Genomic DNA, 17,049 nt, shown 5'->3' on the forward strand with positions numbered 1-17,049 from the left:
GGTTCAACCCTCTGTCTTACAACTCATTTTTCAGTTATTAATGTTTTTAATTTTAATTTTTTTATTTCACTTGAAAGTATGGGTTTCAACCTAAACAAAGCTAATAAAATGATCTCAAATTTACATGCATGTTAATGTCAAAATCACAAACTAATCAATTAATTTTGTGTGACAACTAAATATATATTGCTAATTAATTAATCATCATTTTTTTTCCCTTTTTTTGATCAAAGCTAATTATCAACAGTTTCATTCAATTTACAATTAGATCTTTTTCTTAATTACTCATCTTTTGAAATATCACTACACTAAAATAGTTTTATAAACAGTATATTTAAGTCTTTCATTTTGTGGTGAACTTCAAATTAGTAAGTCTTTCTATCAATCAAAGACTACAATTAATAAGTCTTTCTGCCAATCAAAGACTACAATGAATAAGTCTTGAACTTCAAATTAATAAGTCTTTCTATTAATCAAAGACACTACAATTAATAAGTCCTTCTATCAATCAAAGACTACGATTAATAAGTCTTTAGCTTTAAAATCAGATTCAACCGAGCTAACATGCGAATAGCTTTTTTACATTTACTCTAAAGCTTAAAACTATTATAAATTCCAGTTAGTTTAAAATATCCAAATAAGCTGTAATTTGTTCTCTAGATTTCGTGTAGGCCGGTCTTGACTTAAAGGGTTTGTATGTAGATGATAAAAGGTGCTAAATTTGAAGCTAAATAATTATTAAAAAATAAAAAGAAAAAAAGAAAAAGGGTATGTAATGTCAAATCAACACATTTTATAAAGAAATGATATCAATGATGAATTGGAAAAACTATAAATATTAATGACTTCACTTATAAAAAAAAAAAAACACAAATGAACAAAAGAACTAAATTAAGAATACTTAAAAAGAAAATTACGGTTATGTACTTGTAACATTTTTTTCATAAACATAAACTTTATAAATATAACCCAAAAAACAACAAATTAAAACTAAGTTTCCACCAAAAAAGTACCTCCTAGCCTCTGTATAAAAATATAAAAATCAAGAACACAAAATAAAGGTAAAGCTTAGTGGAGAAAACAGGTGTAGAAAAGTGTTTGCACTTGCAATGTGTCTTTGCCTCCTATGAATGAAACTTAAAAGATGGTTTTGTTTAGTGGGTTATTATTTTACTTAATAATTCAATTTTCATTTAAAAAACCTAAATACGTTTGCTTCCTGAGCCTTCTACCCACCCACTCATCTAGCTGACCCCTCAATTCCCAATTCAAAGTGGGAAGTGCCATACGCATATATAATATGTTTCATAAAGTTGATCCCCCAAATCTACTCTATTTCTTGGCCTAAACAAATGTACAAAGACAAGAAGAATAAAAAGGGTGTTCCTCTCCTTAATCAAATTTTAATGTATAAATACATATATATATATATATATAAGTGAATATTATTGTTTGTCACCAACGAAAATTTGTGAAATACATAGATTAATTTGGTGTTTTGAGGTGATTTGAACTTATTATTATTATTATTATTAATTTTTAATCTTGGAGGTAGAGATTCGAATTGAGAAAATAGTAATTTAACTACTTTGATTATTTCATAGAAACGGCTCCAACTCATCATTGAATTAGGAGATTAATGAAATTTTTTACCACTGACTGATATTTCTCTTTCTAACTTAGTTTTTTCCTTTTCAGTGTAAGACAAACATGAGTCAATTACATCATTGATAATTTATCAGCAACAATAATTACTAGCATTTTGGGTCTTTTAAAATTATTGCACTCGCTTTTGATGTTCTTTCACATTACTTTTTGTCCTTCTTTCAAAGCATTTGTATTGCCATTTTGCCAACCTCTGCTCCACTACTCACCCACACAATTGCATGCATAAGGCTGACCTCATTTCTCTTCTCCTTGTCCATCATTTTGAGTATAAATTAATTTTTAAAATTCCTTCGCTTCCTCAAGGTAAGATTTTTTTTTTATTTTTTTCCTTTTGTTAAAACCTCATATTTTATTGAATTTTTGTCAAGAAGACAACCAGTCTTAGTTTGTCTATTTCGATGTGATGGAGAAGATCATTTCTCCTCTTTTATGTATATTTTAAAATTTTAATAAATTATATATTAAAAAGAAGGATATTAAAACAAAAACTAAATCATAATTATGATAAAAGAGGTTAAAATAAGGTAATCTTTCTAACACCGTATCTCTAAATAATACAAGCGCGTCATCTCAAAAATTAAAGTATTTTTTTTTAAAAAAAATTTGAAATAAAAAAGTTAAATTAATTGCACAAAATCTAACCAATATCAAACAAATGTATTAAAACTGTAAAGAACAAAATAATTTGGAAGTTCTTTTAATGCTCAAAGAAATAGAATTTAATAAATGAAATTCACTTAAAGAAAATAGTAGATAAATGGTAAAATAGGTACTAAAATGAAGCTTGCTTAAAAACAATTACAAAAAGACAATGAAATTTTAGAGAGTTGTAAAGATATTCTCATATATGATTTCCACAGTGGAGCTTTGATGTGCGGAGAAGAGGTCCCAAATCATCTTGTAGCAACTTTCTTTTTATAGTCTTCTTATAGCTTTGATGTATACAGAAATTACATAAAATCTTATATGATTTATGCCTTCATTAGAAATTATACAAATAAAGATGATTCCATGATCATCTCCATTTAATTAAGATAAATAAAGCCATTTTAACTTTGAATTCAAATCTTGGCCACAAATAATTACCTAATATCTTACAATCTTCAAAAAGCAATGATTTATTAAAAAAAAAATTTCAAACCTTATCAGGCCCACCAATTACTAAAATTACATTTATTATTTATTAAAATAATAATAGTAATAATGGATAATAGATGGTCCAAACATTGCCCCATGTTGCTTTAATTTTTTGTTGGAAAACGGAATATAAAGTAATCTATCATATTTTAAAAATATATATTTGGTATTTTAGCAAATACGAAACAATTTGGGTTGTTTTTGTTTGTGTGCAAGCATGCCACTCTAAATTTAATTATAAAAAGAAAGAAATGACTGTAATAAAAATAACAAAAGAAAAATTGAGCAAAATATATCCATAAAGCAGAATGATTATATTAATTTACAGAGAATAATCAAATTAAAAGTGTTTTTTCCTTATCTAGAAAAAATAAAACTTAATAAGCTGAATGATGAAATAAAGACAAAAATAAAGACTTGCTTGAAAATAAAAATATTGAAGGACAATGAATACCTAGGAGATTATAGATAGATTCTAAAAGATAACTTCTATAGTTGAAGTTTTTGGTGTTTAGGGGGAGTCACAATTTTCTTACATGAAACCATTTTTGTATCTTGAAGAACCAAGTCTTGCATGGCAAATCCTTGATGGAAACAAATTTTGCTCCAATTACTCCATTAATGATATTGTTTCCAATCAAAGCATTTTTCCATATTATTTGTCAACAATTTGAAAAATAACCATGAATGGCTACAAATCGATATTTAATTTTTCAAATCAAATATTAATTACAAATTATATTTCAAGAATAAAAGTCTAGCCTTATTCAGGCTATTTTAATTATTTCATCAATAAGCAAACTTTTAAAAATAAATTATTGACCTTATTTAGGTTCTTCATTTACTCCAGAAATATTTATTATTCCAAAATGAATTATTAACCTTATTCAGCTTTCCAAATACTTCATGAATCATAAAAATTACATTTATTATTGTGAAAAAATAATAATAATAACAATAACAGGTTATCCCAATGTCCAAGTTGAATTGATAATTCAAAATGGCGTCTAAAATGGTTAAGGAAAAAAGTTGACATCCTTTCATTGCGAATCAACATATGAACATGAAAAACATGGAAAGCAAAAATCTACTTTTATAAAACATTAAAACAACTTTTAAAATCAGTTGTCATATAGTTTGTACTGGATTCTATGTACATGTATCCGGCTTTTTTTTGCATATCTTTATCAGAAACTTAGGAAAGTGAGAAGTAATATTTTTTTATACAAGGTGTCATTATCACTCTTGTCCAATATCTGAATAGTACATGACCCAAGCTCTAGTTTTTCTTGAGCAACAAGGCCACAATAGTAAGATGCATTTGGTCAGTGCTGCAACAGTCCAAAACCATGAACATCTGGCTTAAATTCACTTGAAAAGCTGAAAGAAAGAAGATTGAATGATGGGTTTGTCCAGCTTGCTTTTACTAAGATTTGGAATTACTTCTTGGAAGCATCTTGAAAAGGAAAATTGTGGAATAAGTAACATTTAAAAAAAAAAAAAGTAATTATATATATTTATGTGTTTTGATGAGTTGAGCACACACCTCTTTGCCAACAATATTGCCTTTGGTTTTATCTCACATGCACCAATTAAACTAATGGTGGAGTAAAGAATATAAATGATGAGAGACCCACTTTAATGATTGTAATCTTATCACTCACCAAACCTTAAAAATTTATTTATTTTTTAGAAAACCCAAAAATACATACCACAAACCTTGGGAGAAAATATCTGCATACAAATTTGATTTTTCTTATTCTTTTAAGAAAACAAATATGAGTATATTATTCAAATTAAGTCATTATTGATTTATTGAATAAGCAATATCAAAACTTGAATTAGGTTCGGTTAAATGATAAAATCATTAAAAATACATTTCAGATTTTAAATTCAACTAATTCGATCAAATTTGAATGAAATTCCTCTCTCTCCTAGATTTAAAATATAATGTAATCCATAACCCATAATTCAAAAAAAAAAAAAAAAGAAGCCGTAATTAATCCTCTTTTTAAGGTTTTCAAATGAGAGAACAATTAAAAAATGACTAGAGTATAATTAACAATTAAAAAATGACTAGAGTATAATTTAATCAATAGGATAATATTGGTCTGGTGGACATGGGATTAATTTCATCAAGGTATCTCCTACTTGAGTGGAAAAAAATTATAAAAATTAAAGTCATTGGGAGGTCAACATTTCTAATTATGAGTTAATGAACATGAGTATATATTTAAGACTTTTTTAACATATTGCTTTACTAAATGAAATAGGACAAATACCCAAAAGAACTTATTAAAAAAAAAGAACCATACTTATTACCCAAAGGAACTTATTAAAAAAAAAAAAGAACCATATTTATTAGTAAGTAATTAGATTGTTTTGTCTTTTGTTAATAGGATCTATACTCAGTTGTTTTAATTAAAATACACTACATGGCATAAAATTTCATCCAACCTTTTATTTTTATTTTTATTTTTTTTATTATTTTTTTGGGTAAGAAAATAAAAATTTAAAAACTATATGTGATGGAACATACAGGTAAGCATAAAAACGAGGGAATAGGTGTATGTCATGCCCTATTTCGCTAAGACAAATTAGTCCCCACATCACACCTTTGGAACTTGAACTAAGGTAATTATAATCCATGACCCACCCAATATGTTAACAAAATTACCAAAATACTTGCACTGCCAAATAAAAAAATAAAAAATAAAAAAATAAACTACTTTAGAAAACAAAACAAAGGATAATTGGACATTAAAAATATAAATATCATGCCCCAACAACCAACATCAAATATTGTACCTTACTCTAAATTAACTCCATCCTTTTTTTTATTTTATTTTTTTGTATATGCAAATCTGGCCACCTATTTATTGATAATTTCAATATTAATTTTGAATTAGGATGTCCAATCGTTTTTTTTTTTTTATATATATATAATAGGGATGTCCATTCATTGTTAACATGATAGAGACATATTAATGACTTAAACATTATAGTATCATTTGTACAATAGCATGAGGTTGATGGGGATATTTCTAATTTAATAAGCAAATTTTCATAAAAAAGGAAAAAAGAAAGTACGAAAGAAAAGGAAAGAAAAAAAAAAAAAAAAAGAAGAAACAAATTGACCTTGATTTTTGTTTGATGGGTAAGAAGGTAAAAAGCACATAGATATTTTCTAAAGAAGTAAAAAAATCTTGCTGAAAATTCTGAAAAATCTGAAGTTTTGGCTAAAAAAGACCATGTTTTTAAAGAAGAGATTGTTCGGTTTAGGGGTTTTAAAAGCTATTCAACCAAACTAAAGTTGATAGGAGTAAATGCAATTTAATCAAAATTGACCCCTCTTTTATGTTCATACTTCAGATTGTAATTCATGATAACCGTTGGGTGCCTTAAATGGTGATGAATTTTAAATTCCCAAAAGTCTAAACCCTAAAATTGGCATTCAAGTTAGTGGCGTTATGGTCAAATTGAATGAATTGGCGGCAAAATGCAAAGAATATAGTTAGAATATAAATTCACACACACACACACACAGAGAGACGACAAAAAAAAAAAAGAAAAAAAAGAAAAAAAGCGGGGAGTAGAAGATGGGAAAGTATTAATGGCACATGGAAAGTCAGTCCATATATTTTTCTGAATAAAATGTTCCTTATACTTTTGTGTTTGGAAGGTCAGCAAATTTCAAGCACCATTAATAATAAAAATTAAAAGTAAAGGACCGACATTTTCTTAAGCAATTTATATCCATCCTTCCAATTCGCTTGCTAAAAATAATTTTAAATTTTAAAACCCCTTTTCTCATTCATGAATTCTTTGCTTTGAACTTCAAATAAAACAACAGTGACTGACCCCAAAATAAGAAATAAAGTAAAATAAACTAACAAATCCAGCCAGCCAATTTGATTGTGATGTATAACATAATGTTCTTCACATTGTGTTTAAATGTCATGAAATTTCAAGCACCATTGCTAAGAACCAAAAAGGACCCATCTAAAATTTGTAAATAAGCAAATTCAAAATCCAACCATTTTTCTTACTGTAAAAGACCTTCTTTCTTTTTTTCCTCCTCCAAGAACTATTGCTTTTAAGTTTTTAAATAAAACAGTGATAGTTATACATAACCACCAAAATTAAAAAATAAAAAATAACAAATAAAAAGACAAACAAGAAAGTAAGAAAATCTAAATGGGAGGTGGGTGTTTAAAAGCCAAAGGACAGTAGACCGTACTGAATTACAATTCTCTAGGGAACCGCATCCATGAAATTTTGCAGAACTGAGAGAAGCAGCAGAAGTGAGAGTAGTACCTTTTTCCAAGGGCATATGACCCACCTTTTTCACGACCGTTAATAAAGATGATCTGGGTCCCACTTAGATCAGTCCCTACCCAGCAATTACCCACCTGGTCCCACCTAGCCCTGAGGTTGGACATAGAGACAGAAAGAGAGAGAAAGAGAGAAATCGAGGCAGCTGGATTGCTCCCACCAACGTCTGATAAGTCTTCATCATTCTCATTAAATTTCTCTCTGTCTATTTATTTGCTTTGATCACAGGTCACAGATCACCCACCATTAACACACACACACACACACACTCTCCTCCCACTGCCATCTCACTTTGTCAACGTAGTTAACGGTCAGGATGCCACCTCACCCTTACCTGTCTACGTGGACCCATTTCCCTCCATTTGATCAACAAAATTTCAACTCCCCCCTTGGCCCCACACTCCACCCATTTTGCACAAATTGTACGACGACGTCGAATTTCAGACAAGCGGCCGGACCGGTTCAAACTATCTGATCTATTACGATTCATACTTTTCTCTTCTTCTTTTTTTTTTTATATTGAGAAAATATAGTTGACGAACACGCAAAGAATATAATAATCTCAAAATATAGCTCTGCTGTATTAAATTATCAAATTATAAAATTTTACAAATAAAAAAAAGGAAAAAAAAAATAATCCCGTGTTTTTTGCTGTAAAATGTAGTGAGCGCTAGTATACAGAGAAAGAGAACAAGATGTTTCTTTTTTTCTTTTCTTTTTTTAACCTTTTTTTTTTTTAAATTATGGACGTGAAAAACGAAACCAAAGGTAAGGGGAAAAAAAAAAAAAAAAAAAAAAGAGGGTAAAACCGTACTTTCATTAGAAACCACACGGTCACAACGGTGGTCGTTGTCAACGGTCATCCATTTCATCGGTTGTGATTGGCCCTCCCGAAATCTGCGAGCTTTCTCGACCGGTTAGCGCAATACCCCGCCGCAGTGGCTAGGTGGGGCTTCACCGAAACCCTAGCCTCACCGCCGGCCATGACCATTCCCATCTCCGGTGGCAAGGGCTTCTGGTTCCAGTGCCGGTTTGGACTTGCTCTCACCAACGGGCTCAAACAGAACGCCAACCCCGCAACGTTCCGGCTGTTCCCTTGCCGTGATCGCCTCGCCGACGGAGGTGCCACCGACGGCGTTCTCTTCCAGGTCGGCGTCGATTCCGTTGAGTTTCCGCTGCCGGAGGGAGACCGATCGCCATCGTCGTAATTGTAGTCGTACTCTGCATCCCTCACCGGCGACATTCCCCGATCCATCCTCCGGCGAGGCTTGCGGCTTCCGATGGTGTCATCCGGATAGAATTGCCTCGATTGCTTATCCCTACCACGGCCGGTGAAGATCGCGGTGAACCAAGACGGAGACGACGACGAAGACGCCGCGTATGAATCGCGGTTGTGAACCCTATGATCCGACTCTAATTTCTCGGATCTGGAACGGAACAGGTTCGACCAGAACGAGAACCTGCTCGGCTTCTTCTTGCGCGAACCGGCGGTGGATGTGGCTGCGAACGTGGGTCCCACTTGGGGAGTACTGTAGAACCGGAGATGGTCACGGTGGGGGTGCTGATTCTCCGGAGCGCCGAGATTGTTCCACGTGGCGTCCGCGGATTTCCGGCGAGATACGTATGGAGATACAGAGCGAGGGAATACGAGAGGCGGTGGATTGGGGTCGGATTTCCGAGCATCCGCAGGGCCTCCACCACCACCACCGGCTGCGGTAGAGCGAGAATGATGCCCACGCGATATCTGAGCTTGGGCCTGAGCCTGGGCCTGGGCTTGAGCCTGAGCCTGAACCTGAGCCTGAGCGGCGATGAGAGCGAAAAGGCGTTCCCGGAGACAAGCAGCGCAGACTCCGACGGTGCTGCTGAGGTCTGAGGGGTGCTTTTTACACCTCATTTACTTCTGAATACACACAGCACACACTGACTGATTTCCAATCTCTGATTAAAAAAGAAAAAAAGAAAAAAACTGTTCTAAGAAGAAGATTTTCTGTTGAACTTCATTTCTGGGTGGTAAATTTTGCTACTTCTGGGTTTGGGATATTGGGCTGCAGCATTTCTAGGTCTGAATCTTCTTCTTCCAATATTGCTTTTGCTATTGCCACCTCCAACCTCTTCTCTCCTCCTTATATTCTCTCTTTCTCTTCCTCTTTCTCTCTCTCTCTCTCCCTTCTGTAAAAAAGAAGAGATCTATTGTGGCAACGAAGAAACAAAAGAGGAAGCTTTGTCTTGTTCTCAGCTTTTAGGAGAGAGAGAGAGAGTGGGTGAGAGTTTTTATGTGAGTGTATTGTAGGGGCTAATGGGTATTTAGAATATTTATTAAATTCAGAGAGAGAGAGAGAGAGAGAGAGAGAGTCAAAGTTGAAGATGAGGGTGGTGAGGTGGGTCTCATTAACTTAGCTTAACAGTAATTGTCTAATGGTTTTTGCCAAAAATACTTTGGGAAGAAGGTGAGACCGTGAGAGAGACCTAGCTGTTAAAGCAAAAAACAAACGGCTCTCAGGTTTTTGATTCTGTTTTTATTTTGTTTTTTTATTTTAATTTTTTTCTATTTTTTTGGGGCTTTTGTTATTTGAAGTCTTTAATATAAATAAAGGAAAAATTATCCAATAGGGGTTTGACTTTTTTATTTTTCTGGGTGTAAAATCTTAGTTGGATTTGGGTGTGTTTTTGTAATGATTATTTGTCACCAAGTTTTCGTGTGTATATGTATTAGTCTGATTTCAGTGGAAGATAATGGTTTGCTTACTTTTGTTTTTGCTTTTTTTTTTTTAACCATTTTCTTATACGGGTTTACTTGTTTGAATCGGTATGCGTTTCTCTCTATTTGGAACTTTTATAAAAACGTCACCATAAAAATAATATTCAGTTGCTTATATGTGACTATAGATATATATTAATTTTTTTTTTTGAAAGAATAGTTATATATATATATATTATATTTAATTTATTTTTTGAACTAGTATAATATAAGATTCAATGTTTAATGGATAATTGAATTATTGGTGTTCTTCTATCATTATTGATAAATAGTATTTTTATATGTGTATAAAATATCATCACCTCCGCATATTCTATATCATGTGATTGGTGCAATTTTTTTATTTTTTATTTTTTAAAGTTTGTGGACTTACTCGTTACATATTTATAAATTCATTGAGATTGGATTTAGATTAATAACAGCTTGAATAGGTAAAATTTTAAATATATAATTAAAAAAAAAGGGTAAAAAGCTCCGCTGATCAGTAATATTTTTCATAATTACGACTTTTTATATCTTTGATCATCAGTTAAAAATGGAGGTTTTTGTTTTTTTAAAATAATATAATGATAACTTGAAGACCTTGGGTTGGGCTTGGGCCTGAATATCTTGATTGTTATCTAGGTTTGGGTGACCGAACCCAATCCGTGTTTGACCCAATAATGACTTATCTGGAGGTTCAACCACTATTTTAATGTGCCTTTAACTCTCTTTATGGTCGGCGAGGCTCTTAAGTCTCTTGACTAATAAAAACAGGATATACTAAATATTAATACCAAAATACCTTACTATGCTCCTTTGATTGTCAAACTTAATAAATGGAAAATAAAGAATTACATATTTCATTTATTACCATACATTATATGCTTGATTTTCTTGCTCTTAATAGGTTCTTTTCTCGGAATTTTAAAGATTTTTTCTTATGGATTGAAGTAAGAGCAAGGGATTTGCTGCATTGAAATCTTGGATAATATTGCTTGAGAAAAAAAAAATGAATATAAAATAATTTAATTTGATTTTTTTTTTTTTGAAATTTAAATTTAAATTTGATGACTATCAACTTTTTTTTTTTCTACTATAAAGCCCAAAAAAAGAAAAAGGAATTGTTTACCAAGAACAAAAAAATTTGTTAAAGATTGGGGTGTTTGCTTGTGGATTTAAAATTTTAAAGTTGGGTGGTGATTTGGAAAGTTCATAGCTTTGATTTGGCACCTACTTTAGGTCTTGCATGAAACTCAAAACCAGGTGCAATGGCCATAAGCTAAATCATCTTACTTTCTTCTTTTTCCCATCTTTTTTACCCTTTTCTTCTTTTGATTTCTTACCATAAATTTGAAATGCTATTGCCGCAAATTCCCATTCAAAACACATTTCCTTTCGCTTTTTTCTTTTTCTTTTTTCCCATAAGAAATTTTGTTTTTGAAATACTTCTCAAACCCAAAAAAAAAGGTGTAAATATTGAAATACTTATACAAATAGACTTGAATGTAATGAATAAATCTGAAGTCCCTTACATTTGATAGTGACAGAGCTATTCACCCAAAAAAAAAAAAAAAAAAGATGGTGACAGAGCAACAATATTCAAATTTATGGGGCAGACTTGTGAAACAAGATGAAAAACAAATACATAAACAAACAAGAAAAAAAGAAAAAAAAAAAGAAAAAAAAAAAAAGAAAAAAGAAGGAATTAGCATTGACCCTCTAATCAAAATGTTAGGAAGCTTCGGTAGAGGTACCCAATCAAGAAGACTTATTTAATGACATTAGAAAAATGTTATGCACGAATTTTCTAACAAAAACTTTTTTTTTTTTTACTAGTCCAAAATTGTAGAATTTTCTTTGAACTCGGTTCAACCACAAAACAAGAATTTTTAAAACCGTAGAGCATTTTTTCTTCCATTGTCCGAAGAAAAGTGTGACAACGTTAAATTAAGATCAAATTATATACAATCAATAAATTGTAAATTTTCCCTCTTGCAGACTATATTGTTCCATACATGTGTAGGAGTAAAGAACGAGAATAATAAGAAGAAGACGAAGAAGGAATTGTGTTTTTGTTGAATTTTGGCAACAATGTCGTATACACTATTCACAACTGTGATCGGTGTGAGCGACAAAATTTGATGGGGTCTCTATATCCAGTGTGGCCCAACATACCAAATTAAGCACTGCATTTAGGACTTTAAATACAATTTGTATATTATGGATGGATGTGATTTCTTGATTGGCGAATCAGACGGTTCTGATCAATGGGCCACTTTTGTTTCTTTCTTTATTGTAATTAATTAAATTGACCATTTTTTCTTCCCCCCTTTTTGTAATTGTCTTGCCAAACACAAAAATCCAAAAGAAAAATAAGAAACCCCACACACACTTTCCTTTTCTTTATCTTCTTCTTCCTGTTTTTTTCCTTTTCTTTTGGGGTAAGTAACACCCCACATACACATGATTTTGTATACACTACTCTTTTATCAGGATCAAAATCATAAAAAGTATAGTATTTTGGCCCGTCTTACTAAATTAAGCTGTACATTTGCATACATTGGACGGCTCTGATCAGTGGGGTCACTTACGTTTGTTTCTTGTTAAAACTTATAGGTAAATAGTTTATGATTGAGTTTCTAATAACAATAAATGGTTTCATTGACCAATCTACTCTGTGGACTTAGCTGAAACATTTGATTAGATACCCATATATATTAGTTATCTAATTATAGAATAATTTCTAATTTTTATGGGGAATCCAATTTCCAATGATGGAAAAATAACATACTAAAAGAATATGAGATAATAATTTTTCATATGGCTTAACTAATTTTGATTATAAGGGCTACTTTATTTTATATTGTAAACTCAAAAAATAAAATAAAATAAAATGACATAAGTTTAAGAATAAAATGGTTAGATAATTGATGCCAGGTGGTGTGAAGGGGTTGACTATTTGATTTATGCATAAAATTTTGGTTGTTATCAATTGAAAATAGTAGGAATTCATTACTTTTTTAATCAAATTTAATTTAAGAAGTTATTTTTTTTACTGAATATTTAACTAGTTAGATGGCTTATTGCTCTTTTCTAGTTTGAAAACAAAATAAATAAATAAATAAATAAAAATCACCTCTTTGACCAATATGTGATGGAGATATTGTACCTAATAATATAACACGTTTCACGAATAACCACCATATATATGTATTAAATATAGCCGTGTATAATCAGATTTTAAGAGATATGAATATTCTCAGAGAGAGGATAAGGAAAATATTTGTCCAAATAAAGAAATAATTTTTTAGTTTTAGCTAAAGTAACCTCCAATGTGTGATGTTAAAAACCAAAAAACAAGAAAAGAAAAAGAAAAAAGAGGTCCCCTATTTAATTTATTTGAACTTCCACCATACAGATTCTCCAATAAAATTATAAGAATTCCAACTTTTAATGAAGACTTTTAAATAATATGTTCGATTTGAAAAATGTGACTCACTATTATTTAATTATTGGTGTATATATCTATATCATCAATAGGACGATTAACCAAATGAGAACTTAATTAGTGTCAGTTTTAGAAGTTTAATATAAAGAGAGTAATATTAATTCATTTTAAAAAGACAAATGTAAATTTTCAAATTACAAGAATCGTATTTGTGAAAAATTAACCCGGCGGCTGATTGTAATTTTTTTTTTTTTTAGCCTGTATTTAATGAAAATCATCAAAAGACATCAATGTAAAATTTTGTTCTCTAGATTGAAAATTTAATGCATTTTCTATTAATAAAAACAACAATAATACATTTGTAAACAACATATTAAATATGTCGGAATTTTTATAGAATTACATTCCGATCAATTAACTTTAATTCTGCCTCTAAACCAATTTACCAATTAAAAATTAAAAGTTCAGAATTTTAAATATCATAAATGAATTCAAATCCTGGAGGCCAAATATAAAGAATCCACGTGCTTGGAAAATTAATCAATTAGCCGCCAATTTGTGTTGAACAATCTCTTTTAGTTTTTTTTTTTTAATTAAATATTTCATAAAAGTACAAAATTAATGATGTGTAAAACAGAGTCCTTCTCATTTCTATAATATTTTATATGCACAATATTTTTCATCTTCATCACTATCCTAGCACATAAGAACAACACCCAATGAACCAACTTTCGGTTTCAAAATATAATATTCTTTACTTATGGCTTTCAAAATACTCCTAATTTACACTTCCATTTGTCAAATAATGCTTCAAACTAATAGGTAATTATGCATAGTTATTGCAAAGATTATGTATTAAATTTATTATTAGGTTACGAAAGGAAGCATCCCATGGTGAAAAAGGAATAGACAATAACAATTCCAACTAGCTAGGGAACGATTTTAAAAATATAAATTGTTATTCTTTATTAATATGTAATATTCATTTACTCAATGATGAATCATTAATATATTTCATTGACATCTAAAAGATGAACAAAAGTAGTTTTCTCTACATGTCATTGATAGAAGATGGTCTTTGATACATTTTGACAAGTCATTATCAAATTAAGATATTTAAAATAATTCAAATTAAACAATGGTGGTAAAAATAACCTTAAATTTCATATGAACTTAAAAAACAATTTCTTTTTCCTTTTTTATATTGTAGATGGGGAGTTTTAAACTCGAATAATTATAAAAAAAAATATTAGTTTTTAACATCGTAATGTTACTAGAGAAACAATTTAAAAACCAATTTATTTGAAGTGGTACTTTAATATCTCTCTCAGAAGTCCTATTATGTTGCATCAAAAATGTAATTTGTTAATAGTAAAGAAAAAAAAATTAAAGAATTACTATGATTTTGATTTATTGTTAGATTATTATTTGTGCATTGGGAATTAGGAATATGTGTGTGTTTATGTGAAAAGAAAGCATTAAAAACCTTTCTTCTTCTTCGTTCTTTCTTTTTCTTTTTTTCCCTCCAATTTCCATTAGCAAAATGAATTAAAGGATGGCTAGTTGTTAGTATCATTAAGATCGATATTCATACAAAATGTCTAAAGGAACACAATGTTGATATTTTCAACAATAAAGATACGTATAGTCCAAGTAATTAAAGATAAGTGGCCTGCGTATACTGTCTATGTTTTTAATATATTAGTTTATTTAAAGGCGAACAATATTATATCCTAGTAAATTATTTATCAAAATTTGATCATTTAACGGTATAATGTTGATTATAATGTCGTAATATTACTATAACATTATTCCTTCATCAATATTTTGTATTCGATAAAAAATTAATATTTGTGTCATTCTCATTATAAAATGCAAACCAGACCCAAAATGAATAAGTAAAAGTTAATTACATTTATTAGTAATATAATAATATCCAAAGGATTGAAGATGCAGCTAAAAACTTCTCAAAAATGCATAAGGAATTTGAAGTCAAATTTGTTTGCACTGACATCAATAATTTTGATTATATATATAGATTATTACATTTAGTTTGTTATATTATGTTAAAAAAAAATCCAAATTTGAATATTTTTAATGGACAGAATTTTGGCTATTCAAGGGAGATTTATTAGTGAAGGATATTGATTAGTTGATTTGCCCAGTTTCTCATGTGTGAAAATGCGAGCTTATAACTTATTTATGGACAATTATGCAATTAAAGTTCAGAGAATTAAAGTAACATACTCTTTAATTCTGAGGCAGTATAATTTTATTTGTGAAGGGAATTAAAAAAAAAAAAAAAAAAAAAGAGAAGAAGAGGGGGGTGGGGTCTTCACATGGCATCGAGAACTTTACTTCAGAGGCAGTGAGGCAAGAAAATAAATATCCAGTATAAGCTTTTCACAATGTTCTCTTAACTACTCTGAGTTGAGGACAAAAATCAAAAACAAACAAGATGGTCCCTCTTTCAAGATTAAGATTTAAACAAAGAAACTAAAAAGCTAAATCTTAAGCTTTTCTGTTTTTTAATTAGGAGCCAAAGCTTTGGGCAAAATATGTCATTATCATCACAAAATTATTATAAACATGTAGATGGAAAAGGAAATCTAGTAAAGAGAGAACCATGATATTTTTTTTTTTTATTTTGGGCCATGCCCAATTGTAGTAATAATTTCTAACACATAAATATATTGAATTCCCTAGTTGAAAAGATTGGTTAATCATGGGGAATAATATATATATGTAAAATGTATTAGGTGGATCAAATAAAAATATCGTATATATTGCTTGAAAAACCTACAAGAAAAGTGTATACCACAAGGCCTAATGAATGGAATGGTCTAGAGTACAGGAACTCAAAGGAATTTGGAACAAACAAAAAAAAAAATGTATCCAAGATTAAGATCGATTACTTTATAAAAATTATACGAGAAGGAAAAAACAAAAAAAATCAGAAGGCTAATAATTTGTTTATGAAATTCTTGTATGTCATGTATATATATTTTTTTATAACACATAAATATATAAGTTATTTTTTCTTAATTTTTTTACCAGCTAATGAGTTTTTTTTTTTTTTTTTTTTGGCTAAAATACCTGCTAATGAGTTATGATGATGTAATTGCACTCTTTAATTTCATCAATTTTGACCCTAGCAAATGCGTTGAACACATTGAAAATTACATAAGGTTTAAAATTAAGGGGGGAAAAGAATCATTAGTTCACTTAATTGACTAATTATTATATACTAATAAACCACACTGGACAAATTAAAGTGGATAATCTTTTCTACAACAAAAATCTATACAATTTTTTGAGATATATATAAATAAAATAACCTTAGGGGACCAAATTAAAACCAGATCTTACTCTTTTAAATACTATTAATTGAATTTAATATAAGACAACCCAAAAAGCATGCTTGAATGGATAAGCTTCAATTATTAATGCAAGTAATATCACTGCTAAGATTCTATTTACTCCAAAAATTCTGCTTAAAAAGTTAAACACATTGTTCAATTGGATAATGAGGATGACTATCAAACCTACCATTCTAAATTCCTAAAAGATTTTCTTTTTTTAAATATACATAATCTAAAAAATTGAAATTAATTTCTTAATACATTGTAGCTAGCTTAACTAGTTTTTTCTGTTTCACTTGTCTATAAGATGATTCAGAGCCTATAACCTTAAAAAAAAAGAAAAAAGAAAAAAAGAAGTC

General features: G+C 29.8%; 1 protein-coding gene across 1 annotated transcript; it reads right to left on the minus strand.

The window, feature by feature from the left end:
* Nucleotides 1-7,694: 7,694 nt before the first annotated feature.
* LOC107406069 (uncharacterized) lies at nucleotides 7,695-9,672 on the minus strand. The gene has a single exon (XM_016013161.4). It carries the CDS (start codon nucleotides 9,032-9,034, stop codon nucleotides 8,009-8,011), a length of 1,026 nt encoding a protein of 341 aa, XP_015868647.2. The 5' UTR covers nucleotides 9,035-9,672; the 3' UTR covers nucleotides 7,695-8,008.
* Nucleotides 9,673-17,049: the final 7,377 nt, after the last annotated feature.

This window comes from Ziziphus jujuba, chromosome 5, assembly GCF_031755915.1.
Source record: "Ziziphus jujuba cultivar Dongzao chromosome 5, ASM3175591v1".
NCBI lineage: Eukaryota > Viridiplantae > Streptophyta > Magnoliopsida > Rosales > Rhamnaceae > Ziziphus > Ziziphus jujuba.

What these genes read in the sequence shown, in the direction of transcription:
- LOC107406069 (XM_016013161.4), bottom strand. Translation starts at nt 9,034, where the DNA reads ATGAGGTGTAAAAAGCACCCCTCAGACCTCAGCAGCACCGTCGGAGTC.